The 27,506-nt window shown below is 57.6% G+C and overlaps 3 protein-coding genes across 4 annotated transcripts in view; 1 reads left to right on the plus strand and 2 right to left on the minus strand.

The window, feature by feature from the left end:
* Nucleotides 1-2,474, minus strand: part of LOC109251057 (kinesin-like protein KIF19) — a 44,399-nt gene extending 41,925 nt beyond the window's left edge. For both annotated transcript variants that reach the window (XM_053893963.1, XM_053893962.1), the window contains exons 1-2: nucleotides 2,359-2,474; nucleotides 1,847-1,927 (exon numbers count right to left, since the gene is read on the minus strand). In XM_053893963.1, the coding sequence (XP_053749938.1) occupies nucleotides 1,847-1,927; nucleotides 2,359-2,385 (108 nt within the window). In that variant the 5' untranslated portion in view covers nucleotides 2,386-2,474. The remainder of the gene's footprint in view (nucleotides 1-1,846; nucleotides 1,928-2,358) is intronic.
* The window catches only part of MRM2 (mitochondrial rRNA methyltransferase 2), a 289,956-nt gene that overhangs the window by 176,146 nt on the left and 86,304 nt on the right, over nucleotides 1-27,506 (plus strand). The window lies entirely within an intron of this gene.
* EIF3B (eukaryotic translation initiation factor 3 subunit B) lies at nucleotides 3,660-25,802 on the minus strand. Its single transcript, XM_019422445.2, is given in 20 exon segments — nucleotides 3,660-4,914; nucleotides 5,520-5,636; nucleotides 5,888-5,996; nucleotides 6,292-6,369; nucleotides 7,092-7,217; nucleotides 8,952-9,090; nucleotides 9,783-9,861; nucleotides 11,301-11,423; nucleotides 12,291-12,363; nucleotides 13,597-13,807; nucleotides 14,798-14,844; nucleotides 15,224-15,290; nucleotides 15,375-15,506; nucleotides 18,057-18,214; nucleotides 18,482-18,610; nucleotides 18,760-18,817; nucleotides 19,075-19,194; nucleotides 21,119-21,225; nucleotides 21,227-21,312; nucleotides 25,309-25,802. Coding segments are annotated over 19 exon segments (2,361 nt in total). The 5' UTR covers nucleotides 25,724-25,802; the 3' UTR covers nucleotides 3,660-4,914; nucleotides 5,520-5,532.

A 27,506-nucleotide genomic window follows, 5' to 3' on the forward strand; every position in this document is an offset into this window, starting at 1 on the left:
GCACAGCCCCACTTCTGCTGCACAGACCGATGTGTTCACAATGTCCAGAAGGGCCTAGGCCCTGCGAAAAGTGAAGTTCGAACTCATTAAAGCCACTTCCCTTCTCCTGACACACTCTCCCCACACCGAACCCTTCCCCATGATCCAGAAGTCTCCCTAAAGTCGCCCAGTCCCCAAAGCCCAGGAAGTGGGAGAAGTTCTCCCCACGAGGAGTACAGCATCCTCAACTAGGAATCGATGGGCAACCCCCCCCCCCCCCGCAGCTGCCCTGGGCCAGGGTGGGCAGGGGCCACTGTGCAGGTGTGGGTCGGTCACCTCCCAGCTGTGTGGCCAGCAAACAAGAGGCTGCATTCTGACCTCCGTTATCAGGTAGGGCGGGAGTCACCCTGGACAGCGGGGGCACTCCCTGGGAGGAGGTCCGTCAGTCCCCAGATGGGCTGCCACCAAGGTTTGGGCATTAGCGACACTCTCCTGAGAGCTGTTACAGATTCCAGAATACTCCCTCCCTCCCCTGTCCGCGTTAATCAGTACCGTGCACGGGGCAGTCTCCAATCCACCCCCCCCCTCCCCCCCCCGCCAAAGGTGCCTGGCTGGTCACCTGCCCCTGGGTGACTGAGGCCCAGCCCGCATCCCGACCCCCCAGTGCGGTTGTGGTGTGAATTCAGCTGAGTCAACGCTGTTTCCCTATCAACACCACATACACTCTTCAACCCTGGGCCAAAGCCTTTCCTGCAAATCTCTGCTTCCCCCAATTTAACGACCCTCACCTTGATTTACTGCTTAGCGATCTACGGATCAGCACTAATTCACCGCAGCCTCTGCCCAGAGCACCCAAAGTGTGCAGCCCACACGCTCTGTCCATTTCTTCTTCCCGTGGCGTCCTCCGGGGCTCCCCTCCGCCCTGCCGCGTCAGCACCAGGCACCCCCATCTGGCAGGCTCCCCGCCCTGGGTCCTTCGCCTCTGAAGTGCTAACACACTCCCGGGCACTCCATTCAACCCCTCGTTACAGCTGCCTTTCTAACAACAGATGGAAAAATCCAATTCATCTGACAGAATTTGTCTTGCCCGCCCCCCCCCCCCCACTTGGCATTTATTCTGGCATTTCTTTTTTTAAAATTTTTTTTTTCAACGTTTTTTAATTTATTTTTGGGACAGAGAGAGACAGAGCATGAACGGGGGAGGGGCAGAGAGAGAGGGAGACACAGAATCGGAAACAGGCTCCAGGCTCCGAGCCATCAGCCCAGAGCCCGACGCGGGGCTCGAACTCACAGACCGCGAGATCGTGACCTGGCTGAAGTCGGACGCTTAACCGACTGCGCCACCCAGGCGCCCCCATTCTGGCATTTCTAAACCACGCTGAGAGCTCATCTTGTGAGCGGTTTCTGAGGAGTAGGGGTCCTGGCTCCACCGTACCACGGTCACCGGGGCCCTTTTCCAGCAAAGGGCCTAGACCCTGACCTGGTCCTGCCAGACCGGCTCTGGCCCCCCCAGCCCTTGGGGATCACGCCTCCGCCAGGCCCCCTGGTCTGGGCAGCCACACCCACCCCTGCCACAGGGCCTGAGCCACCCTCCCCTCTGCCTGGATCGCCCCCTCCCGGAGACCACCGACCTCTCCCACCTCCTCTAGCTGCTGCTCAAGGCCTTAGCCCTTCCGTGACCACCTTTGCTGTTTGATCCTCTGTGACACCGAACGCCCCTGAGGCTACACCTTCATCTCTTCATCGTTCGCCCCCACCCTGGACCGGAAGAGTCCTCGGGTCTCTCACGGGTCCGCCCCGGTGTCTGCAGCAGTGTCCGGTGTTGATGTTCACTAGGTGTCGCGACCCTGTGCCCCCACAGCCTCACCTGGTCTCCCACTTTGTGGGCGATGACGGTGGCCCCTTCCTCCAGTTCTGTGTCACTGAGCGGGCGGATCCGAAGCGCCACCTGAGGGCAGGACACCATGGCGGCTGCCTTCCGGGGGCCCCACCGAGGCTGCTCCCGATTCTCCAGGGACCCCCAGCCCAAACTCTTGCCTTGCCCCCCCCCCCTTCACGAGGGGGTCTCCCTATAACCAGCCGATGGGTGTGTCCCGGGCCTCGGCTCATCCACCGTCGGGTGGGCTCAAGTTCCAAGTCACCCAGCAGACGGGTCTGGCCAGCCCTCGCAGGACCTGGAGCTCCTCAGAGAGGAGATCACAGGGCAGGGGGTGAAGAGGGAGAGACAGGGGAGCAGAGGCAGGGCCCTGGACGGGGACCCGCAGCCCCGACACCTGACCTGTGCCAAGTGGGCACCTGTACCAAGGGGCAGAGGGCCAGGAGGCAGCCTCGGGGACATGCGGCCGTAGGCCTGTCAGGAACACGAGGGGGGATGCTCACCACGAGTGGCTGGTCCCTGGGCTCCATCTGTCTCAAGGCCGGGCTGCCCCGGGCTGGGGAAGGGCCGGTGGCCGTGGGGCCGGACGGCGTGACGTGCTCAGTGCTCTCCTGGTGACCTGTCTGTGCAGCAGGCCCCCCCCCCTCCAGCCTGCCCCACCTTGGTGACATCAGCAGGCCCCAGGAGCCCAGCCAGTCCTTAACTGTCGGCACACGTGGGACCGCACACGTGGCTCGGGAGGCCCCAAGGAGCTGCGTGGCCCAGGCCCTGGTGGATGCAGGCCAGCTGCATGCTGGGCACGCGGGGTCTACGCCCTCACCTGATGCCATGGCAACCCCAGGGTTCCTAGTTGCCTGCCTGAGCCACACAAAGCTTGGCCTTGGAGCATCTCCACCGAAAGGGGACAAACACCACTAGCTAACGCTCAACACAATCTTAACTACGAACGCTTTTCCCCAGATGCCATTTCCAGATTCTGACTGGGATGTGGTTTTTAGCAGCCAGTCCCACTCTGCACCACACCCAGGGCCAGACTGACTTTCACCTTTGGGTGGCTGCACACAACCTTACCCTGCAGCCTCCAGGTTAGTCGGTGCATGGTGACCCAATGCAGGGCGCCCTTGCCAAGTCGAGAACCAGAAGCGGGGAGAACGAGCTGTTCCCCCACCTGAGGACAGTCACAAAGAGGCCAGATCCACGAAGTTCAAATCTGAGAAACACAACTTTGAGACAGCTACAGCACTCAGAGGCCCACAGAGGGCATCCCACAGCAGCAGCAGGGGTTGGGCCTGAAGTCGAATGAGTCCCTCGAGGTCACCAGGGCTGTCCTGGCCTGCCCAGCCCAGGGGCCATGACCAACTGCCAAATGTGCCCGTGCGGCGGGCGAGGGCAGGGTCGTGTGGGGCCTGCTGTGTTCTCCTCGGCGTCTGGGTCAGTACTGAGCTCTAGGTCAACCTCACCCCATGAACAAGGCAAGGGGACAGCGGAGAGAGCCGCCCATCTAACGCCCACGTCCCCCTCTTCCATGAAGGCTCCAGCCTGTGACCACAGGATCCGCCGAAAAGCCCGTCTCTGATTTCAACACGAGGGTACACGCCCTCCCATCCTGCCTGCCTCTGGAAACAGGACGAGGACAGCGGGCCGGTGCGGGCGGCTGGGGCCAGTGCCCACCCTGATGCCCCAGCCAAAGAAGCCAGAGCGAGGGGGACGCCCCGCCCCCACAGGAAGGATCAGGAACACTCTCTCCCTGGGGCTGGCCCTGGGAAACCCACTTCCAGAGCACGAGAGAGAGAAACAAACCAGGTGTTTCAGAAATTCTTTTATTAACAAATCACATAAAACAATTACAACTACCGAGTCGGAAACAGTCGAAAAGTAAATTTTTTGAAAGCTGTTAAAAATCTGTGAACGTGATCCAAACATGAGCCTTTTCCTTCTTACCGTCATCAAATTAAAAAGCCAGGTCTCGGCACGCTGAGGCTTAAAGGGTGTGAGAGCCAGTAAGAAACACGGGACACCGCGTGCGGACGGGCGGGACCGGGAACCGGGGAGAGCGCCCAGTGTCGCCTCGCAGCCGGGGGCGTGGGGCTGGCGGCCCCAGCCCCCGAGCTGCTTCTGCCCCACGGATGACAGCTTCTCCTCCAATCCCAATGTGTCAAGTTCATGGGCACCACGGCCGTGAAAGCGCAGCGAGCCCGTTCTGTGCGTTTTGACCCAGGCTCTCGGCTCCCGGAGACACAAAGAAAGAGGAGGCGCGGTGGAGTCTGACAAGGCACCAATGGGTAGCGGACGTTGCGAATCAACAGGGGCTGAGATTACGTGGATTTGCTCACTCCCTTCTCAGGAGAGAAATCAAGCTAAACAGTCAAAGACGACCACGTGACGGCGGCTAAGGTGGCAACTCTCACGAACAACTTAACTTGTAGGACTCCAAGGAAGTCTAGAAGGGTCTTTCTCACCAGGTCAGACAAGTGTGGAGAACAAAAAAAATGCTGCAAGAACGGTTTTTCTGCACCGGTCAGACCGATGCTTTAGTTTGCAGCTCAGCTGAGAAAACACAACCAAATCGGGAGGTGGGAGGGCACCACCACAGGGGGAGGGGGCACAGGAACCAAGTTCGAGGCCGGTGTCTACGTTAAGGAGGAGAAAGACAGCTTTTTCATACAGGTTTGTTTTTATTTCCACGCTCAGCCTGTTGAGAACCTAGCACAACCTGAACGGCGTGGCTCCCGTTTCCACGACACAGCCACGCTGGCCCCCCGCCACGGGACAGGACGAGTTCTCGGAGGGGGACGGCTGGGCGCGCCCCTGCCGCGCACGAGTCTCAGTAACAAACAGTGGTGGCATGACTTGGAAAAAAAAAACCCCAAACGAGAGAAAAGGAAAGCGGTGCCTTGAAACCTCCCCCGCGGTGGGGACCGGGGGCTGAAGGCACAGCGACGTGCGGGCAGGGGAGAATCCGGGCGCACAGTGAGGAGCGAGACAAAGCACAGGTAAAACGCAGGCATCGTGCGCACTTTCTGCAGGACGACCTCATTCCAGCACGAGCCCCGGGGACGCTGCAAGAAGGATCAGGTGTTTACTCTCTGCCCTACGCCGCGACGACGAGACGGACATTAGCAAGGGCTTCTGCGGAAGGCGCGCCCCGACCGCAGGCACAGGGCGTACGATCTCAGAAGGCGGAAGGGACCCGAGGCTCTCCCGCCTGACGCCAGAGATGAGCAGGCGCAGGAGTCCCGGAGCGGGGGAGAGAGCCCCGCCCGCTGGCCGCCCCGCACACAACGCTGCCCCCGCTCGCCTGCCGAGGAAGCCCGCGTGTGCTCCGGAGGCTCCCATCTCAGACCCACAGGCCTGTCTCTGCTGGGCACACCGAGGCCTTTTCCCGGCACGCTGCGGCTGGCCTCCCTCCTCTTCCCCAGCTCCGCCTCTCACCCACGACCAGAGCCCACGTGAGGGGCGCGCTCCCCAAATCCGGGGCTCGAGGCCCCGCCGTGTTCAAAGAGGCCCCCCTCGGACAGCCAGGGTGTGCACCTGACCCTTGCAGGTTCCATGAAAAGGGCCCGCCGACCCTGAGCACGTGAACCTGGCTCTTTTCTCAGCGAAGGGACAGCACAAGACGGGCCCGCGTCTGGGTGTGGCTCGTCCCCGTCTGAAGAGGTCTTACCACGCTGCTCAGGTCACTCCGGATTGCCCAGGGGGATGATCTCCTCGGTGACGAAGAACTCGATGGTCTCCTCCTCCCAGTCTTCCACGTTGCTGTCCAGCTCGTCCGTGTCCACGCCTGCGGGGGTGGGGGGAGGGAGTGATGTGGCGTGCAGACAGCCCACTCGGGGAGGATGGGGACACGTGGGTACATGCCCACGTGTGCCCACTCCAGCCTCCTCCACAGGACTGTGCACGTGAACCTGTGGCCATAGCAAACTGGGTTCTTTGACAAAAACACCTGACGCTTAACTGGAAAGCCCACACAAGAGAGAGAAAAATGTTTCAACAGTCCTGTCCTAACAAAACACGTCTCCAGCTAATGGTTACCTCCTCGCAACTCCAAACGTTCATTTTTCTGCTCCATGTAGAGCTCCTGGGCCATTTTCCGGTATTTTCGGAAATCTTCCATCATGGTGCGTCTTCTCTCCACTAGTTCCTGTGCGCGGAAGTGGGAGAGTCACGGGGCTGACGGTCCCCTCACCACCACGAGGACGGAGGTCAGGTCGGCAGTCACCACCACCAACCAACCCCCGCCCCTGCCCCAGGACAAGAACGGAGGGCGCGCCCTCCTCCTTCCCCTCACACACACCTGGAAGGCCAGTCTGTGCACATGGGCAGTGGACAAGCACCCCCCTGTCCCCCTCCTCCCGGGACCTGACACTGTCCCTTCCATGTCAGAGAGGGACAGTGGCCGCCTGTGGCACTTCCCACAGTCCTAGGACCAAGCTAACCTTTGAGGCTTTGGATTGGCTCAGACGATCCTTCTGTTCAAAGATCTTGGAGTATTTCTTCAGATCCTTTTTAATTTGCTGAGACAAAAACAAACACAAGCCAGTCAGGATTTAAACATTCGAGGGGCACCTGGGTGGCTCAGTCGGTTAAGCGTCTGACTTCGGCTCAGGTCACGATCTCACGGTTTGTGAGCTTGAGCCCCACGTCGGGCTCTGTGCTGGCAGCTCAGAGCCTGGAACCTGCTTCGGATTCTGTGTCTCCCTCTCTCTCTGCCCTCCCCCTCTCACGCTCTGCCTTTCTCTCTTCCAAAAATAAACGTCACAACAATTTTTTAAAAAATCTCTAAGAATCACACACACCATCTTCAAAGTGAATAACGGGCAACGGCATCCTCACGGATCACTAGCACACGGCCGCCCGCGAGCATGCAAACCCCCGTCTGCAGGGTTCACAGTGGCGAGGCCCTACCTCTCGTGTGGTCCACTCTCCCCCAGCGTTGCCCCGTTTCTCTGTGACTGCTCAGGGCCCCCCTCGATCCTGCCAGCACGCTTCACCAGCCCCCAGCACCTGCTCATCCCCTGCAGCTCACGCCAACGTCCCCGGAGGGCACGGATGCGGCAGGAACGGCCCAAAAACCCACATTCACAACACCGAAACCATTCCCACTGGCTTCCCGGTGTTCCCGCAGCTCTTCCAAAGGCACCCGAAAACGTCACGTTCCCATTCCCCACTCGTTACCGCCCCAGCAGCAGTGATGGGAAAGAGGCTTCCACGTTTCCTTGACCCCGGGGCCCCAGACCTTGATCTGGTCCTGGCTCAGGAGCGTGGGGGGCCGAGGTCTCCACAGCAGCTGGCAGAAACGGTCCTTGTTGTTCTTCTGCAGGAGACGCCCTTGGAAAGTCCACAGCCAGTAAGCGTTGTCCACCTGCACGGGGACAGAGGGCAAAGCGCTGCTCGCCACCCCGTCACAGCGAGACGCAGGGGGCCCCCTCACAGGGCCACCCCAGTCAAGCGCTCCTCCGACGGCTGTTTAAGAGCCGACGACCGACGGTGTGGTATCTGGGCGACAGCAGTGAATCAAAGATCTCTGCTTCTTGGGAGCTCACGCAGCAGGGGAACGCCGTCACCAAACACGACAGAAAGCTACCCGCGTCACAGAGCACGGCGCGGAGTACCTACGAAGGGCGTCACGGGGCATCGGCTCCGTTACCGATCCGCAGTGGAGAACTCATACCGGAACGTACACTGACAGAGTCACTAAACACAGTGTTCGGCTCGGCTGACATCTTTTCCGCGGCACCGCCTTCCGGATGAAGGAAGCGGGACCTGAAGCTACATGCTGGCGTGAGCTGGTCCCAGACCAGCACTTTGGGAGCACGTCGGGATCTGACGGAGGGGCCCGCGGCCTCAAAGATTTTAACGAGGCCCAAGGTGGGCCTCACGGAGACGGCGCTCAAATTTAGACACACGGCACGATCACCATGAAGCGAGTACAGAGCTTGTCCTTAAGACAGCACGGTGACGTTTGCCGAGTCGGACTCCCAGAACGTTGTTCTTTTGTTAAACGGAATCGCCCGGATACGACCTCCTAGGCTGTGGACTCGCAGGAGCTGGTTCAACTCTCAGAACCTCCGTTGATAAAGAACAGTAACTAAACAGAGCAGACGCTCGGCAGAGGCCCCCACCCCCTGCAGCTCAGGAGCACTGAGCCTGGAGCACTGCCACGGACACTCCGGCACGGAGACACCACGCGGAACGTGCACCACACACAGGCCCTCACACCCACGGAGCACGGCATTTCTCCAGTTCTTCAGGCTACCGACGTTCGAGACTAAGAAACGGGCTCCCTCACACGTGCTTTCGTGTCCTCTCGGGGAGTCCCAGACCCCAGACCCTAGCCTCAGCAGCCTTCTCCCCGGGAGCTCCTGCTCAGACGGCAAACCGGGACGGAACAGGGACCACAGGCCAGGAACAGGCCCCTGCCCACACAACGCTCGACTCTCGGGAGAGGAAATGAACTCGCGACCAGCCCCCGAGATGGGTTCGAGCCCGTGAGCGCACTGTGAGGACAGTGCAGGGCGGGACGGGTGCTGCCCCCGGAGGAGGCCCGCTCCAGGCAGGGAGGAGCAAATGAGCCGCCTGGGAGGAGCCGGCCCAGTGCGCGCACGCTCCCAGGGGAGCGGGGGAGCAGGCAGAGGCCGCCACACCGAGGGCCCGGTGGGCTGGGCAGACAGGGCTCCTCTGAACCACAAGCTTCTTGAGCGTGGAAAAATCGTGCTGGGAAACTGTGTGCGCGGTACGGCACGTCCTCCCTCCACCTCCAAGCCACAGGACAGCGTGGCTCTGAACTGCGGGGCAAACCACCCAACCCGATTCCCACTGGGAGAAGCTCCCCGGCTACTGCGCCAGAGGAAGGCGGCCGGGGCTCAGGCCGCAGCGAGTGTAAGACGTCCGACTTGGGGAAGAAATCCGGGAACGCCGGCCGCCTCACGCACGGCAAGGCCGGCCGCTCGGGTGCTCTGCTGGCGAGGGTTTCGGGGCAGCGGCAGCCGGACAGGGCCCCAAAGAGCAACTGAAGAACCACCGTAGGGCGACCCCGGGGAGACCCGGGAGGGGAGGAGGGTCTCACGCTGCGCGCGGGCTACCCGGGGCCCCGTACCTTATGGCTCCACCAGGACACGGAGGTGACCACGTAGCGCCCGGTAGGGTCCCACTCCACATCGGACGCCATGTAGTGCTCCGCGATGTTCATGACCGTACAATCCGAAGTGTCGACGAAGGCCAAGGCGCCGTTCATACTGGGGGGGCAGAGCGTGCGGTCAGGCCACACGGGCCGGCACGGCGCCTCGCTCCTTGTGGACTCGAGGGCAGGACACGGGAGAGCCCCGGGCATCCCCTACCACCGCCTGGCTGCTGAGGAGAACTAATCCAGGAGCCATCGCCCAAGGGTGTCGTGAACAAAGACAGGGGAAGCGCACACGGCACCTTGCACGCCTGCCAGGACTGCCTTCCAAGAAGACATAGGCCAAAGCCCCAAAGACACCTCCAATGAAGTCAGAACACTGAACAACCAGAGCGTATTCTGCTCATGCGCTCCCACGGCTGCCGGACGGCCAAGGACGGGGGGACGCCACCCGCCCCACGGTCACCCGGGACGGAGGCAGGCTCCGAGCTCACACAGCCCTCCCGCCAGAGGACGGCGTTTACGCCAGGCTCGCTGCCCTGCCACCAAGACGGCTCACCTAACCGCGAGGAAATGACAACACTCGCACGTCCTCCAGGCGCACCCGGAACACACTTGCAGGGGGACGGTTCTGCCCGACCCGGGGTCGACCCGAGTCTGAGCAAGACGGGATGGCCCTTTCGTGCAGGACACGCGCCCCATCACGCTAAAGGGACCGCTGTGATGGTTCCGAACCCGGAGCTTGACCCGTGAGGCCCACAAGCGTGGCTCAGGACACGCAGAAGGCAGCAGACAGTAGGAACCCACCTCCTTAGGCCAGCCAACACGACAAACTGTCCCTGGGGGCTCCAGAAGATGGTATTTGCCTGCTGCTTATCAAACATTTCTGAAAGCAAAGACAGCGGCTGTTAGAAGTCTGTGAAGGGGTGGGCGATGGGTTCACGCGGCCTCAGTGGGCAGACATCCACATGTGCTCCCCACGCCTGGTTCCTCCCGGAGAAAACATTTTGGAAAACCCACTGTCTGGGTACGTTTTTAAGTTATGACCTACAGTTCAAACACAAAAGGAAAAAGGAGATACCCTGAAGCTACGATACGATTTGTAGTAACATCTCATGTTCGGAGACACCTACTTCCCAGTGAAACTGCACAGAGGACTCACCGTAAAAACTGTCATGGGGTCACGGGGTCTCCACACGAGGGCAAGAAACCCACACCCCCCACCAGACGTGGAGAGACACATATCACCCAAGAAAGCTCAAGACCCACCCTTCAGGGACTCGAACACCTTCTGAACTCTGTAGTCACAAGTCATTTGAAAGCTGCTACTTTGCCCAACACCCTGAGGCTCACATCCCACGAGGGGCCAGCAGAGCCCCTGGAGAGCAGACCGTTAAGGCTCAGGCTGCACGCTAGGGTCTCTTCCCTGGAGGACACAAAGTGAACCCCCTGGGGCCTGGTCCCGGCCTGCAGGGGATCCAAGGACGGGGGGCCCAGCGGGGACAGGGAGACGTGAGGAGGGCGACACCATCCAAAGGACAGGATTCTCAGACCAAACAAAGGAGGAACAGAAACTGTAAGCTGTCCTTTAACAACCACGCGTGTTAACAGAACACACACAATTGTCCCAGCATGGACATGCGACCTTCCAAGGTGGGTAACAGGGCGTTCAGGGATGGAAGGCACTTGGGACGCTGGCCATTTGCAAACCTACTTCCTAACGAGACAGCGCAGATCTGGGAGCCCATAACGACTCCTACTTCCTCGTCTGTGGCAGGGAATTAATGATGCGGTCAGTTTTGCGGCTGCCACCCACCTACCCCAGACGGTTCTACCACAAACACCACTGAGCTCAGGAGGTAAAAGCTGAGTTCACCGGAGTTCTCTCCAGACAAGCTCCGCACCTGAACCATTAGACACCGAACCAACCCACTGTCTTTCCTGCGAGGAAGCTGTGCACGAGGGGCCCTGCTGAGAGAGGCCAGGACCCTGCTTGCCTCGCACACAGGCAGAGCAGAGCACGGTGGGGACGCGGGGCCCCCAGCCCAGAGACACCAGCTGTGGCTACAAGAGGGAGACCACGTCCACTCAGAAGCCCTCTTGTGAAGGGCCAGGGCTGGGAGAGAGGGCAGGGGCTCCCTCCCAGAGGCCAGGTCTTTGTGGGCCGGAAGCATGGGAGGCCTGAGCCGCAGGGACCCTCTCGGCTGTGGGGCGGCCTAAGCAGCAGTTCCCAGCCAGCCGAACACGCACGTGGAGCGAGGACGGGGCTCTGTCCCCGGTGCATATCCGTCTGTCTGTCCGTCTGCCAAGGGGGAGGCTACTTACTGATAAGTTCGATCTTCCCGTTGTTCTTCACGTGGTAGAAGGAAACGGATATCCGAGGAGCCTCCCCGTGCAGCACTGCGAACTTGCTCCCGTTGGGTTCCCAGGCAAAAGCTATGATGGTTTCTACAGTCAGGAGAAAGAATAAGCCCCTCAGGTCATGTAATAAAGCAACGTTCCTGATCAGGCAACATTCCTGCACAGTCTTCGCTGTTCAACGAGAGAAACACCCCAAATCCTTAAACTCGCTAAAAGCACCACCCGGCAGGCCTAAAGACGAGCGTGCGAGCGACTCGTGGGAGACTCTGGGCACGTGGGACCGCCACCTTCCTAGATGCCCACGACGGCGGGGCCTGGGCCCGACGCCCAGCACAACCCGTGGACTCCTGCTTGCTGGAGCACTCACGGGGGGAGGGGGGACTCCACGACCCCCCAAGGGCTAACAAGGCAGGGTGGTGAGCCTGTACCCACGTTCTCATTCTGTGCTCCCCGCCCCCTTCTCCTCCTCTCCGTAGCAAAACAGAGAACAAAAGTAGAACACGACACACAACCAACGACACAGGCTACATTTCCCATCTAGAGGCAGAGACGGGGGATCTGAACGGCTTTCACAGGCCCAGAAAAGAGCCCTAGTCAGCCAACAACTTGCGGCTGCCAGCGGATGACCCTCCTGCTGCTGGGCGCTCAGAGTGTCATGAAAACCCATTCCCGGCACAGCCTCTCAGCGGGAAACCGGCCGGGGTGGATGTGCAGAGCGACCGGGACATACTCTCATGGCAGCCAGAAGTGGCACCGAGGCCAGAAAGGGCCAAAGGAACCCTAAACGGGCAGGCTCGCAGGCGGACAGCACATACCAATCAGGGTTGCGAGTACCCTGCTCAGGTAGGGAGCCTGGGGAGCGCCAAGGCCGAGCGGGGGCTGCACGCGAGGGCCAAGGCCGAGCGGGGGCTGCACGCGAGGGCCACTCGCTCACGAAGGAACAATGGAACTTGCCTTTCATTTCCACCACGTCGACAGGCACCTGTTTTTCCCTCATTCGGAAAATTTCAAAATTCGTGACAACGCCCTGTTCGGGAGAAAAAAAGGGGATGAACTCACAGAAACTGAAAACTTGAGAAACGCTTAAGTCAAGAACAAGTCAACCTGGCGACCAACGAAATGTACACAGCCGGGACACACACAGACACGGCAAGTGACTGAAAGTGCAGCCGTCACGACAGCACCGATGGAAGTGCACGGGCACGGTCCCTGTGGGGGACAGCGGACTTCCTCTCTGGCCCACGTTCTGCTTTGGAGAGCTGCCCCAGGGTCACGCCCCTGCATGGAAAGGGCTCTGCACGGCCAGTAGCCTGTCTGCAGAACTCCCACAGTGCTGATACCCACCAACGGGGCGGGAATGAACTATCTGGAAACAGCGCAATGCCCTGCAGCATCCCCCCGAGGCACTCCCGCGCAGAGACCCGGGTGCTGATTCCCAACAGCCAAGACGGAAACAGCAAGTGCCCACCACAGATGAATGCACATGAGGAAGGGCAGCCGCGTCCCTTGGCCCTGAGCAGGGGGGAGGCACCGACACCTGCCACGGCCCAGATAAGCCTGGACGTGCTCAGTGAGGGCCGCCAGCCACGAAGGCCACATGCTGTAGGACTTCTTTCCCAGCAAGCGTCCCGGGCTGGCGGATCCAGACGGAGAGAAGGCAGAGCGGCGGGTACAGGAGCGCGCCAGAGAGGGCAGTGGTGCCGATGGGTGCGGAGTTCCTTGCCTTTGTGGGTAATAGAAATGCTCTCGAGTTCAGACCGTGGCGACGGCCACGAGTCAGTGAATGTACCAAAAAGCCACTAACTGTGCGTTTCGAGGGCGAGCACTACAGTGCAGGGACTCAGTCTCCAGGCTGTTTCGTAAAGAGGAGCAGAAACGCTCCCGTCGGGACGAAGAACTCATAAATGACGCAAGTAAAACCAATCAGGGAGCAGAACTGCGCCCAGCACGCTCCTCTTTGTGCTTGAGAAAGAAACGGAGAGGACACACTGGCTTCCCGTCTCCTGAGAAGGCAGGACGGTGCCCGGAGACAACACTGCATCCCCGTGACCTGTAAACTGTGCCCACAGGTCTCCTGCACCTCAGTGGCAAGGCAACAAGAGCTCTAGCGAGCACACGCCCGCTAACCACTGCCTATACCTGGCGGGTCTGAGAGTGACCCAGGAGCTCGGACAGAGACCGCGTCAGCAGCTTCAGCGGGGCGGGGGGAGGGCCGGCTTGGAGCTGCAAGGCACGGCCTCTGCTCCGGGCGTCCACTCACCTGGGTACCTTTCGGGGTCCTGTCCACTTTAACGCACAAGTAATCTCCGTTTTTTTGCCAATGTAGCTTGCAATCCACCACATTGAAGAGATTCCTGACCCTGATCTCCTGTCTGGTAGGAAGCTGCATCAAGGTCACCCTGGCCGGGATGTCTTTGTCTTCAGGCACCCAAAAAGCTATGATGTTCCCACCGGGAGACCAAGAGAAGTCTCTGCAGAACGAAGAAAGCCGGTGTTGCCCAAGGACCGGCAGGCCGCCGACAGGAAGGAAGTGCGGCGGACACGGGCTCACCCTCCAGGGCGGCAGCCCGCCCTCCCGGAGAGCTGGTCCCCTGCCACCCGGAGCGTCACTGCACTCGCTGTGCCAGCGGGGAGAGACGCTGGTGAGGCTCCCGGCCGCCACGCGGCGGACGCCCCTGAGCCCCGACCCGGCCCTCGGCTACCACAGCCCGCGGCTGCAGGGCGAGGGGGAGCTGCGGCCTCCGGACCCCGAGTGACGCCCGAGACTCACTACGGGGCTGACGGGAAACCCCCGCAGAGGCCGCGGGATGACCCCAAAGCGAGAGCACGATGCCCCCCACCGCGCAGGCACCTCCAGGCCAGGCGCCCACACGACCCGCCAGCTCAGACCCACAGACCCATTACTGTTCGTTTGCGCAGAATCGATTCCCGGTTTAGTTTTTATCATGAGCCACAGCTGTGCCCAAGAGCGTTCACGTCCCCACACCATAGGTGCTCCTCCGCACACGGGCCGCCCCCAGAGCACACACACGTGTGCACGCACACATGCACACGCGCGCGCGCACGCACGCACACACACACACACACGTGTGCCTCCTAGGCAGCTCGCCGAAGGCCATCGAACCGCTGCACGGACCACAGAGCGCACGGAAGCCCTTTCCAGCCCCCTCCAGCCCGTCTCCCTCGAAGACTGCAGCCCGAGGCTCCAGCTCCAAGGCAGGGACAGGACGCTTGGCTAGAGTCAAGCCTGCGGCCCCCCCCCCACCCAAGGGTCGCCGGGCATAAGGAGGGGGAGTGGCCGCGAGGCCCGCACCAACAAGCAGGCCCGTGGGTGATAGCCAAGAGCCTGCCGTGCCCCCTCGTCTCCAGACCAAGTCCACGCCGCCTCCTCCCGCTGCGTGAGCGCGCGGGGCCAAAGCGGGGAGCTGGCTAAGCCCCACCTGGTGAGCACGGTCACTTACTTTATACCAGAGATCTTCAAACTCTTCTTGTCCAAAAGACCCATAGACTGTGGAAAAATGAGGGTCACAACGGAGTCAAATCACACTGTGGTCTCTGTGACACAAGCAAATTTTCAGAGAAAGCAAACGAGGTTCTGGAATGAGCCTGGCATAAACCCGGTGGGGGGCACGTAACAAACCGATCCACCGACAGCAGCGAGGCACCCATCTCCGAGGCCCCTTCTGTTTACTCCCGTCCCAGACTCCTGGCAGCAGCACCAGCAGGGAGACCCCCAGGGGCAGGACGGGAAGGCGCCCCCAGCTCCCCCCCGATTCTGCATAAGGACAGCTGCTCTCTCCGTCCCCCCAACCCGTGACACAGGGAAGCAGGCGCCCCCAGCAGCTCCCGACGGAGCAGGCCACCGCTGAGGAAACTATGCTACTTACGGGAGTTTCATAGATGCTAAGCGTGTCGAGTGTCATTCTGGCAAAGAATTTACCATCGTGGCTCCACCTAAAAAGGAGGACAGAAGTACCGGGCTCTGTCAGGAGAAATGGCCACGACGAGGTGGCCGCTCACTACCCCTCATTTACTCACTTAAAAATAGGCCAATGGGCTGAGCTTTCACAGTGGAAGCCCCTCTTCTTCTGCCCGGTCAGGATGTCCCAGATGATGATGGCTTGAGGATCGTCCTGAGTGTCCATCAGGGGGCTGAAAGTCACCAGGTACCTATAACAGAGCAGACCTGGTTTAGAACCCCCGCCACCGTCCCACCATTCGCCCTGGAGCGCCAGGCTGTGGGCGGATGAGGTGAGCATCTGCACCCAACGGGCCTCCGCTCCAGGTAGCTCGAGGCATGGTGAGACTTCCAGACGATGCAGTCGGGGCTCCTGCCACCAGCACTCGCTCCAAACCCCGGAGCTGACCCCCTCCGGGGCACAAGGCACACAGTCCCTCCTGGACCAGGGCACGTGTTTCCCCACAGAATCAGGACAAGAAAAGACGCAGCAGATCCCAGACCGAAATCCGCGTGTGTGCTCCGGGAGGGGCAGGGTGCCGTTCCCCGTGCTCCTTGTCGAGGTCTGCCTGGGACAAGGAGGGGACCTCAACAGCCAGCCACGTGTTTCAAAAGCAAGCACACTTCTAACACCACTTCTGCGCCTGGGGCTTCTCACTCACCCAACAGCGGGCTCGTCTACACCCAGGGCACCGCCTCACCCTGCTTACACACAGTGCAAGTATCTAAACAGACTGCTCCCTCACAGGACCCAGGAAAGGCAGAAACACTCGACGAGCAACGACAGAAACAGGCCCCGCCCAGGAGAGCCTCCTGGCGCTCAAGACGCTGACGCCAGGCTGCAGTCACCCCCTACGAGCCATGAGATTCCCTCTACAGACCCACTCCACACACCTACAAGGCGGCGTGACCGTCACGCTGAACTACGGAAGCTGAGCACTGAACTGGAAAACACCCCGGAGGGCTGAAGCGTGCACTCGCCGACTCCCGCGAGCGTCTCACGTGTCACGCACTTCGCGGAGCACCAGAGATACAGCGATGAGTAAGGGACGGTCCAGGTCCGGTCCCTGAGCAGACAGACAGGTGTGGCTACACACATAAACCACAAGCGGATACGGGAAGTCTAGAAGGCAGGTGGAACCCACCGCCGGGCGGACCTGGGCGGCTCCTCCGCATACACGCCATGCGGCACGCGACCAGGGGTCCCCGCGTGCGCCACCGCCACAACAAGACGTCAAGTGTTATGTACCAAACAGATGCAAAGCGGTTGTGAATCTTGAGTCCTCCAAGAACACGCTCCGTAAACCTATCTTACCAGATGTAAGAAACATCGCGTAGAAACTTCCGTTTACAGGAAACACCAAGGTGGAGGGGACTGGTGACGGGACAGCTCAAGCCAGTCATGAGACACATCCACCCGGCCCCATCTTCCTCAGGGGCCACCATCAAGGGACAGCACAGGGAGGGCGTGCGGGCAGGGTAACGGGCTGGGGCGACGGGAGGGCTGAACACACAGGCCCCGCCCCTGGTTTGAACAACAAGCTGCCAACGACAGCGATGGGGGAGACCAAGGGGGAAACCGCAGCACACAGGGCAGCAGCAGCAGTTAGGGAAACGTCGGCGCTGCAGGTGGGAGAGAAGAGCCACGATCACCAGGGAAGGACACCTTTATCTGGACTGACGCACTTCCGTGAAAACACCAGCATTTCTTCAAAACGCTCAAGATCTCTTTCTCGTTTTTCAAACATTTTATTTTGAGAAAGAGGAAGAGAGAAAGAGAGAGCGCACGCGCACGAGTCAGTGGGAAAGAGGCAGAGAGAGGTGGAGAGAGAGAATCTCAAGCAGGCTCCGCGCTGTCAGCGCAGGGCCCGACGCAGGGCTCAAACTCAGGAACTGTGAGATCGGGACATGAGCTGAAATCCAGGGTCGGACGCTCAAACGACTGAGCCACCCAGGTGCCCCAATAGCGAAAATAAATTTGAAACAGATACAGCAAAGTCATAAATCGTTAAAGCGAGAGAATTAGCACAGGGATGCTACCGAAGTATTCACGTTAGTTTTCCAGGCGTGAGAAAAATCTTCTACCAAAAAAACTCAAAAAGCAAACCAGGTAACACAGAGCCACGTCTCAGGAGCCCTGGGACACCAGGAGCCGTTGTGAATCCACAATGCATTCAGACCATGCGGTAAGAAGAGGGGACACCACAGGTAAGGCCCGGGGACAGCCCCGAGCAGGGGCACAAGGCAGGAGAGCGGGGGGCATTCTGGGCAGCAAAGCCCTGGGCGGACAGGAAGGCCAGGCTGCGGGAGCGGAGCCCGTGAAGCTGCCGGCGCCCCACCTGGTCCCGCAGCCCTCTGCCATCTCCCACATGAGGAAACGCCATTCATAGGAAAATTCCAGGCACGGTACCCAGCCTTGGACTCGATCCTAAACTGAAGGGACTCAAGTTTTACAAAGAACATTACTGGAAGAAATCGGAACACAGCAGGACTTCACTGAAAGTAGCAGATCAACACTACATTTCCAGAAGGTTGCAGCGCCACTGGGGACACTCAGCTAAGAGAATTCCCTACCCCTAGAAAGGGACACATCAACTCACTCCCAGTGGCTCTGGAGAAAGTCAGGTGTGACATAGCAGACACCAGCAAACGCCTCCCAGGAAGTTCCCTGCTGCAACACTTCCGCCAAGTCTGGAATTGCCACAAAGCACGTTTTACAGTAACCTGCAGCGGCCGGCACAAGGCGAGGGCACATCGCTTACCTCTCACAAGGCGAGAAGTCAATGAGCTGAACCCCCTGGTGGCTGAATCTCTGGATCTGTTTGAACTTCTCTCCCCCCCAGAGAGCTATGCCTCGCTGGTGGAACGTGGCCAGGTAGGTGCCCTTGGGGGACCAGCGCACGTAGGTCTCTGTCCATCTCTGTGGGAAAAGTCAGGGCCCGTGTTAACACCAGCGCGGAGAGCCGGCACAGAGCCTCCCGCTCCCACGAGGATTTACTCCTCAGACTCTTCACTGAAAAACACGAGACGCCCGCTCACGTCTCGGGGCTTATTCCAAAACCAGAAGAGCGGAGGATGTCGTGGCGAGGGGTGATCTGGGAGAAGAGGACGTCCACCCGCTCTGGCCCCCAGCTCCCCGCTAAGGAAACACAGAGGGAGGCCCCGCGGGGTGGTAACGCTTATTTACCGCTCTCTCCTCGATGGAGACGGGGTCCTTCACGTCGTTCCAGAAGATAGAAGTACGGTCCCCACTCTCAAAGATGACACTGTACTGGTCTCTGCACTCTGCCTCCTCGAGCCAATAACGCAAGTTTCCCTAGAGAAGGAACCCAAGGCAAGGGAGAGAACACGTCTCATCGACCGTGAACGGAGCCGGCCCCCAACTAGTGCTCCCAGAGGTGGGACCGACTCGGCCGGGAAGCCACCCCTGCTCTTCCCAATCGCGGGTGGAGGGAACCCAAGTACCAAGTCTTTGAAGGGCTGTTTCTCTGGAATATCCCATTCGTCGCTGATCGTCATATACCTACAACAGAGAAGCTGCTCTTTAGGAACACGCGGCACAACTACGAGGGGGGAGGGGACAGGGTGGCAGCTCCGTGCGTGGCTCTCAGCAGCAGGCGGTGTGTGCCCCTGCCCCCCACCGCGTGATAGTGGGCAAGGGGTGCTACCGGCCAGGAACATCAGGGGTCGGGACGTGCCCGGAGAACGGAGCTCCCCGAATGGCTGACGGCACCACCCCAGACCCGCTGAGCCACTCACGCCTGTGGAGCCAGGACTTACTTGTCAAAGTCAGTGAAGAGATTGACCCTGAACGTGTGCTGCTTGTCCAGCTTGTAGCCGTCCGCATTTTTCACGGCGTCCAAGGCATGGGCAGGGGAGGCGTATTCCAGGAACGTATACCTGAATCAGGACAGAACATCTTGCAGGAGTTCAGCCTGTAAGACCGGGCGGGCCGTGTGCCACTTACCAACACCCGTCCACCCGACCAGTAAATGCCGTCGAGGCCAATGCCCCGTCTACCACCACATCCCTGAGGGTCAAGCTGCCGGCGGTGGTTCCTTACATGCAAACGAAACCCTAATGGGAGATCCAAAGTCTTTAATGCCACAATCACAAATCAGAAAACGATTAATCAAAACGTTCACTAGCTTGACCGTGGAAAGGGTTTCACAAATGTACATGTGTCAGAACTTATGATGTGACCCACTTTGAGACTATACAAGTCTATTGTATGTCAACTTTCTCAGTAAAGCTAGGGAAAAATCCAAGAACGGGATTAGTCTGATACAGTGTATTAAAAGCAAAATGATAAAGACTTTCAGAGAAAGCTTCATTTTAACACCTACAATACAAGCAAGCGGGGGTCACAAAGGTCGTTATTCCACCTAGTTTCTGAAGGAAACAGCGTAAGGAGCATTACCCACTTTCTTAAAAAAAAAACAATTTCTTTAAAACTATCCAAGCTAGGGGTGCCTGGCTGGCTCTGTCGGCTGAGCATCTGACTTCAGCTCGGGTCATGATCTCCGGTTCGCGTGTTCGAGTCCCTTGTCGGGCTCTGTGCTGACAGCTCGGAGCCTGGAGCTGCTTCGGATTCTGTGTCTCCCTCTCTCTTTTCCCCTCCCCTGCTCGTGGTCTGTCACTCTCTCACTCTCTCTCAAAAATAAACAAACGTTAAGAAAAAATTTTTAAAAAACTACCCAAGATTTAAAAAAATTAAAAAATAAAGTAAAAATAAAGCTATCCAAGATAGCTTCAAAACTACCGGAATTAAAAAACACAGTATCTTCACTCTTCACGTTCCTGTCTGTAAAAGACAATTTGCCTACACTCTCCAAGACCAGTATCACGTGAAATTTTAACAGAGAAGGTCTGACACGAAAGGTCAGAAAACCTCGTATTGAGTTTGAAAAGCAAACTCCAGGACACACACCATATGCTACCGTTTTTAAAAGATGCACTATTTTAAGCAACAGCTGGGGAAAAAAAGTTGCTAATTAAGCAATGCCACAAGGCTTTCACCTAGACTGTTAGAAATAACCCCATTTCAGAGACGTTACCATGTGAAAGAAAGAAAAAAAAAGCTCATCTTAGAATCAACAGAATACCGCATGTAAAATTTTCCTGAAATCCTGCCAGCCTCCTATCTGTTGGGCCCTTCATCCAGGATGGATCACATCAATTATCGTTCTGATGGCAGAAGACTTAAATCCCTGATTCTTAAAAAATTTTTTTTATAAATTTTTCAAAATGTTTTAACTTTGCAGAAAGAGACAGAGCATGAGCAGGGGAGCGGCAGAGAGACACACAGAATCGGAAGCAGGATCCAGGCTCTGAGCTGTCAGCACTGAGCCTGATGTGGGGCTCGAACTCAGGAATGGTGAGATCATGACCTGAAATGAAGTTGGCCGTTTAATGCACTGAGAGACCCAGGCACCCCTAATGTTTATTTATTTTGAGAGGGAGGGGGAGGGAGGGGGAGACAAAGAGGAGAGAAAATCCCAAGCAGGCTCTGCACTGTGGGGCTCAAACTCATGAAACCGTAAGATCATGACCCGAGTGGAGATTAAGAGTCAAATGCTTAACCGACTGAGCCACCCAGGTGCCCCGCGAAGCTCTGATTTCTTAAGAATTTAGCAAGCAACCCACAATATCCAAACTCAAGAACCACGTGGATCTCCTTCTCCCTGTGTAGAGACCCCAGCCGAGGGTGGCTGGGGCAGAACCACCAGGTGAGGCGTGCACCTGTGTGTCCACAGCGACTCCCATACCGCCCGACGACAGCCACAGGGCACCAGGGACCAAGACCACGGGGAACATCACTCACCCTTTTGTCTTTCCATCCTCCTCTGGATAAAAATCGTTTGTGATTTTCCCAAACTTGGAAAAGATTTTATGAATGACGTTTTTGAGCTTCTCCAGCCGGTCGGAGCCCCACCTGAGGAACATTGTCAACCACGATGACCGAGTCAATCCCATCCGCCTCCTGCGGCCGGTCCTTGAGAATGTCCCCCAGCAGTTCTGTATGGGTGGAAGATTGGACCAATGACTTTTTTCTGATGAAGGCAGAACATTAATATGCTAGTTTACCACACTGAACGACTTCCCTATAAAAAAATGAATCCTCTAAATGGTTCCACTGTGAATGGAAGAAATCCTGGCCCTGGGTTAACTCAAAATTTAAACTTGAAAACATTAGGAAGATTTTAACTCTTCATGTACCCCCTGTCTGATATGTCCATTCATTTCTGGAAATAAAGGAAGATTTTACTTAAATCAACATTTTAAAGACTTGAAGAATGCAGAATGCTAACCAAAGACGGCCTCTCTCTAGGAAAGTGGGGTAGGAAACACCCGCAGTAGCCTTCCCTAACCCACCTCCAATGCGAACCCACTAGCAGGCACTTTCCCCATGTCCAGTGTAACACAAAACAAACAACGGGCACCCGGTACTCTCTATGTAAAACAGCCGTGTACGCTAGGAGGCTAGAAAACCCACAGGCTCGTGAGAACAAACAGCAATGCCCCTTACGACTGAGTGTCCCCGACCGCAGGAAATACCTCACAGGGCGCTTGGGAGACACCAGCCGTTCAGATCCGTAAATGCTTAGGACTGTGCGTAGCACGCCATAAGCTGTGTGTGTTAACCGTTATTTTCTTAACTACACTCGGAAACTGAAAATGTTTCAAGTTCATGTCACCTGCCTTTAAAATTAAGATCATAAAACCCAAACCGTAAGCACTCAAACATGTTAGATTTGCTTCATTTCCCTAAGACGGTAAGCTAGATCACGAGAAAGAGGACAGGTGTAGGAGGGCCAGGAAAAAGACGCATTTGAGGAACAGACAGACAGGTGTGGGAGCCATGGGCGAGCAAGCCGGGCAGGAGACAATGCTAGCTGGGTGCTGACCGCGGCTGTCCTACCCGAGGCCTGCATCTGGCCTCAACGCCTCTTGACCATGAAGCTCCTGTGGCAATAAAAGGCCTGACCAGCTGCTGGAGGGGAGCATGCAGAGGTCAAACGCACCATCAGATGACATCTTCGCAACACAAATTCTGCACGAATCCTAAACCCGATTAGTTAGCTGGTCTACAAAGTTACAGTTACAGGCACTGGCTGCACTGGGAGCTAAACCAGATCAAAGCTGCCATCAGGGCCCACGAGATGAAGCTAGAGCGGCAAACCCAGCCGGAAGGAGAGCAGGAGACAATTTTACACACCCGAGGAGGAGCCGTGGCGTTCCCATGTGTCTCCCTGGGTCCTGGAACCTGATTATCACTGTTTTGAGTTCTACTCTTAACAATTTCAACATGCTGAAAAAGATACGTGTCCAAAAATATCCTTTGCTGCATTTCATTCTTAAAATTTAAGACAAATTTTTCTGCACTCTTGTACTGGAAATTTTCGATAATAAAAAAAAAAATTTAACTTTTTCAAAAAGGAAAAAAGTCCTTTAGTTTCAAAGCAAGCCCCTGTTATAAACAATCTCTAATTTCAACACTTACACGGATGATATAAAAAGCATTGACTCTAAAAAAAGAATTGCCTCTTATTTCCAAAGAGGCAAAAGTTGAGACCAAGAGAAAACAGACGGAGAGAGGCAAGTCAGTCACAGCAGCGGGAGACACCTTCCCTGGAGAGGCCAGAGTCAGCTCCTTGGGTCGCTGTTAAAGCTCTTACCATACAATTAAATATGGCCTGTTTAGCCTGATCTGAATTTACAAGGTTTACAATAAAAAGCTCAGCTTTTATACAAACTGTGGACTCCTTCCCACAATCTTGACGCGTCTAGCTTACAGGAATGTGCCCATACACGGTAAGGAGTAAACACGGCAACTACACGCTGAAGGGACACCTCTCCTTCACCATCACCAGTGCCCACGCCCACGTCTGGTGACTCTTGCTATGTGGAGTCCCGATCCGGCTCCAGGAGAAACAGAGACAGGCAAATCTCAAAACTGAATACCAAACATAAAGATAAATGCTATTTAGCGGGCCCAAAAGAAAACATGTGGAGTCAAAACTGTCACATACTCGTCTGGCCAAGCAGCAACAGCAGCAGCAGCCAGCAGCCGCGTGTCTCTGAAAGGATGCCGTGCTGGCAAAGCCGCTCCTCAGTCAGGAGTCAGGATGGCCCAGCTGGAGCTTCCGGCACCTCCCAGAGGGCTCTTCCAGGAGACCCTGTCCATTTTCACCTTCTGCACCTCAATGACCCCACGGGGCAGCTCTTCTCACTAAGCACAAAGCGTCCTTGGACTACTGACCACAACCAGATGGCTCAAAAAATAAGCTGCTGGTGTGCTCAGTTTTAGTTCCCCAGGACCAGGGGCCTCACAGGCCACTCTGGAGACAGTCTCAGGATCACAAGGGCCCCCAAAGGCCCTCCGGGCAGTCACCTGGCCTGGCTGGCTCGTGCTCACATTAGTCCTGCCACACAACCCAGCTCTGGAAATGGTCCACGCGGCAGAAATCCTGCGTGAAATCGACGCGCTCAACGCTTTTTAAAAAATCAACTGCAGAGTAAATACTCAGAGGCTCGAAATGAGCTTTCGAACCAAAACTTAAACTACAAAATACAACTTGGTGCCATGGAAACAAATGCTAGTCAGGGCAGGAGAGCCTGGCAGGGTCCCGGCAACACTGCCTCCTCGTAAATTGTCAGCAACCTCTCCCACGCCAAGGAGCACGTTTCCTCACAGGTAAGGGACTTTCGCTGGGTCAGCAGCCCAAGTGTTCACTGCTGTGGCCTTTCCTCCTGTTCAGGCTAAAAGATCCCTTAAGAGGGGGGGCCTGTGTGGCTCAGTCGGTTAAGGGTCTGACGCTGTGCTCAAGTCATGATCTCGCATTTCATGGCTTTAAGCCCTGCGCTGGGCTCTGTGCTGACAGCTCACAGCTCGGAGCCTGGAGCCTGCTTCAAATTCTGTGTCTCCTTCTCTCTCTGCCCCTCCCCCACTCACACTCTGTCTCTCTCCCAAAAGTAAATAAACATTAAAATGTCCGTTAAGAAATAAAGTATGAGAATAACGACAACAGCAGGTAACTCCTTAACGTTAGGTTGAAGTTTAAAGTAAACGGTGCTGTTGGTTCCCTAAGTCGTCGTCTTCGTTTTACTGGAGATTCTTTCATTCTGACTCAATCTCCGTGTGATGGGACGCGAGATCTCAGAAACAAAACAAAACAAATTAACATGACATCTTATTTTCTTGGCGTGTCCTTAGCTACCTCCTCGCTGTTCTTTCCCATTCTACCATAACGGACAGGAATCCAGTGATGTGCTCTGAGCTCGGACAGTTCAAAGGGCTAAAAACAAAACATAAGCAAATAAGATTAGGCGCTACAGACGTCACTTTAGAAGACAAGCTCTCAGGCAGGAAGCAGAAATACCTGCAAATTGAATCAAGATAAGAAGAAAAGTAAAGCTACAATGAATGACACTACACCCTAAAAATACTATGCGCCAACAGGACAAGCGTCTGCCTACAGACTCAGAAAAGAGAGAACCAGACAGGAATCTGGCAGAGTCAGCCTTCCAGTCCTATTAAGACTCTCTGAAGGCAGAAGCGTCTGTGGAGCAGGGGCAGAGGAACCCAGCTCTGTCACAACTTGTTCTAAGGGACAGCATCGCATCAACCCCAAAAAGCGTCCCCATGAGGTCTGGCTCAGGCCTTTGACAGGTGTGGCTCATCACTCAGGGCACCCAGACCTGCAGAGAGGGAAGTGTCACCCAAGATAGTGCGGCACATGCACTGCCCTGCTTTGCTGGGCCCCAGATGCCATACACGGCCACGGCTCCAGCTTGCCCACTGTCCATCATCACCACCCTCCAAAATCCAGGTTTTAATGCAACCGAGCGGCTCCCAAGCGGTCTCCGGTCTCTTGGCCCCCAGCCCCGCCCCGCCCCATTCTGGAGAGAGAACACACGAAAGGAGATCCAAACGCTCCTAGAAACCCTTCCCTAGGCGAGGGACTACAAGTGGAACGCGGGGACGACCCACTGCCTCCCGCGCCGCCTCACCTTCCTCGCTCACATCGTCCACGAAGTCCTCGGGGTCGCTGAAGGAAGGCTCGTCCGCGCCGCCGTCCTCCCCGCCCGCCCCCTCGGACCGGGCCTCGGCCGACGCGTTCCCGGCCTGCTCCGCTGGGGCCTCGCCCGAGGCCGGGGCCGGCGCAAGGGGCTCCTCAGGAGGCGGCGGGGACGAGCCTGGAGCCGAAGCCTCCCTCTCCTCCCCGTCGGCCGCGGGCTCAGCCGGCACTGCGGGCTGCGGCCCGGTCTCCGCGTCCTCGCCGCCTGCTGCCTCCTGCGCGCCGGGCCCCGCGGGCCGCGACGACTCCTCTCCCGGTGGCGGCGGCTCGGCGCCCGGCTGCTGCTGCCCGGGCTCTGCCCGCTGCTCGGCCGCCTCGGGCGCCGCCACGTTTTCCGCGTCCTGCATGGGCCCGCCGCTGCCGCCTCGCCCGGCCTCGCCGCGCTTCCGACTCTCCCAGGCCGCACTGCGCGGCGCCTGCCGCCGGGCCATGTGCATGCCGCGGGCCGACCCACGGAGCTCGGGGAGGGGGGTGTCCCCGCCCTGATAATCGCAGGATGCCCGGAGGAGGTCGGGAGCCGCAAGTGTTTCTGCTGTGGACCACGACAGGGCTCCCATGACAAGCATGTGCTTGAGGCGCGGCACCACAGCTGCTGGGCTCAAACCACAAACTCACCGGGAACCCCAGCCCCCCCGCCTGTGGGACAGGATGGTCCCGTCCAACATGGCAGCCACTCCCTTCCTCCTCCCGTCGGGCTCTGCGCTGAAAGACTACACTATCTGTGACGCCGCGGGGAGGCACAAGGAACCGGCTTAGTCACTGAAACGGAACACATAACTCAGAAGTATATACTGGAAAACACTATGAGTTCAACAAGCTATCTCGGTTGTGATATCTTAGCCTTCCACCAGACAAAGCTTCGCTTACATGAGTTAAGTCTCCCTTTCTCCGTGATGGCTCTTAGAGTCGTCCACTGACTGGGCAAAAGAATGGACGTTTCCAAAATATAAAATGAACTTCTGGCGACCAAGAGGTGGCCAGTACTCCTGGAAAGACGGCTGTCTGGCACGATACCAAAATGAAGGCGAGTTGCTTTAATTACTTATGCCCAAGCCAATGGCGGCGGCGGCGGTAATTCCGCCTTCCCCCCCATTCCGAGGGGCACCGTGGTTCGGCCCGCGGAGGCCTCCGCCCTCCGACGCGCGACGACCCGGGGGGCGGGGGGGGGGCGGCTCGGCAGTGAATGGGCGGGGTCTGCCGCCGCGGGGCGGGGTCTGCCGCTGTTGGGGCGGGGCCGGCTCTGGCTGGTGCTGCGGGTCCGCTGTGAGCTGAGAGGGTGCTCTGCCCTCGTGTTTTGTGAGGTGCTGGAAGGAATCCGGTGGTGGAGGGGCGGGGGCGGGTGGGCGTCAGTGTGTGCTGGGGACCGAGGCTCAGGGTGGGGACACGGAACATCCCCACGGACGTGCTGGGCACGGTCGCGCAGCAGCGCCCTGGAAAACGGTCATAGCGCTCTATTGAAAGTCAGGTGTCTTTTCCCTCAGTCGAAAGAACACCAGGGCTACAGAAGGTTCTTGGGTTGCCTGACACCGGGTTTGAATCTTCTCCGTCCTATTTTCAGCTGAGTGGCCTCTCTGCCTCAGTTTCCCCTTATGTGCCGGCCGACAGGTTTCCCCTGGAGGCTAGAGTTCGCCTAATTTCTCGTTGCATCCGCGGTTTTCATCGGTCACTGGGTTCTACCAGCCCTTTTCCTGTAGAAAGTGCTGAAGGTGACAGATCCATGAACAAGGAAGCAGAAATTCACAGAAAAGCTTGAAAACAGCTGGCCTCGGTGTGGAAGTTGCACGTTTCTTAGGGAAGGTTTCTGGGGCATTGGTGTGTGGCCTGGAGCGGCTGGCTAGTCTCACTTCTTCCTCTTGAAGAGCCTTGTCATGTTTTAAGTTCTTTCTTTCATTTTTCTTAATATATATATACATTTTTTTTTAATTTTTTTTAACGTTTGTTTATTTTTGAGACAGGGAGAGACAGAGCATGAACGGGGGAGGGTCAGAGAGAGGGAGACACAGAATCTGAAACAGGCTCCAGGCTCTGAGCTGTCAGCACGGAGCCCGACGCGGGGCTTGAACTCACGGACCGCGAGATCATGACCTGAGCCGAAGTCAGACGCTTGACCGACTGAGCCACCCAGGCGCC

Source organism: Panthera pardus, unplaced genomic scaffold, assembly GCF_024362965.1.
Source record: "Panthera pardus isolate Hobbes unplaced genomic scaffold, ASM2436296v1 HiC_scaffold_4, whole genome shotgun sequence".
Lineage (NCBI taxonomy): Eukaryota > Metazoa > Chordata > Mammalia > Carnivora > Felidae > Panthera > Panthera pardus.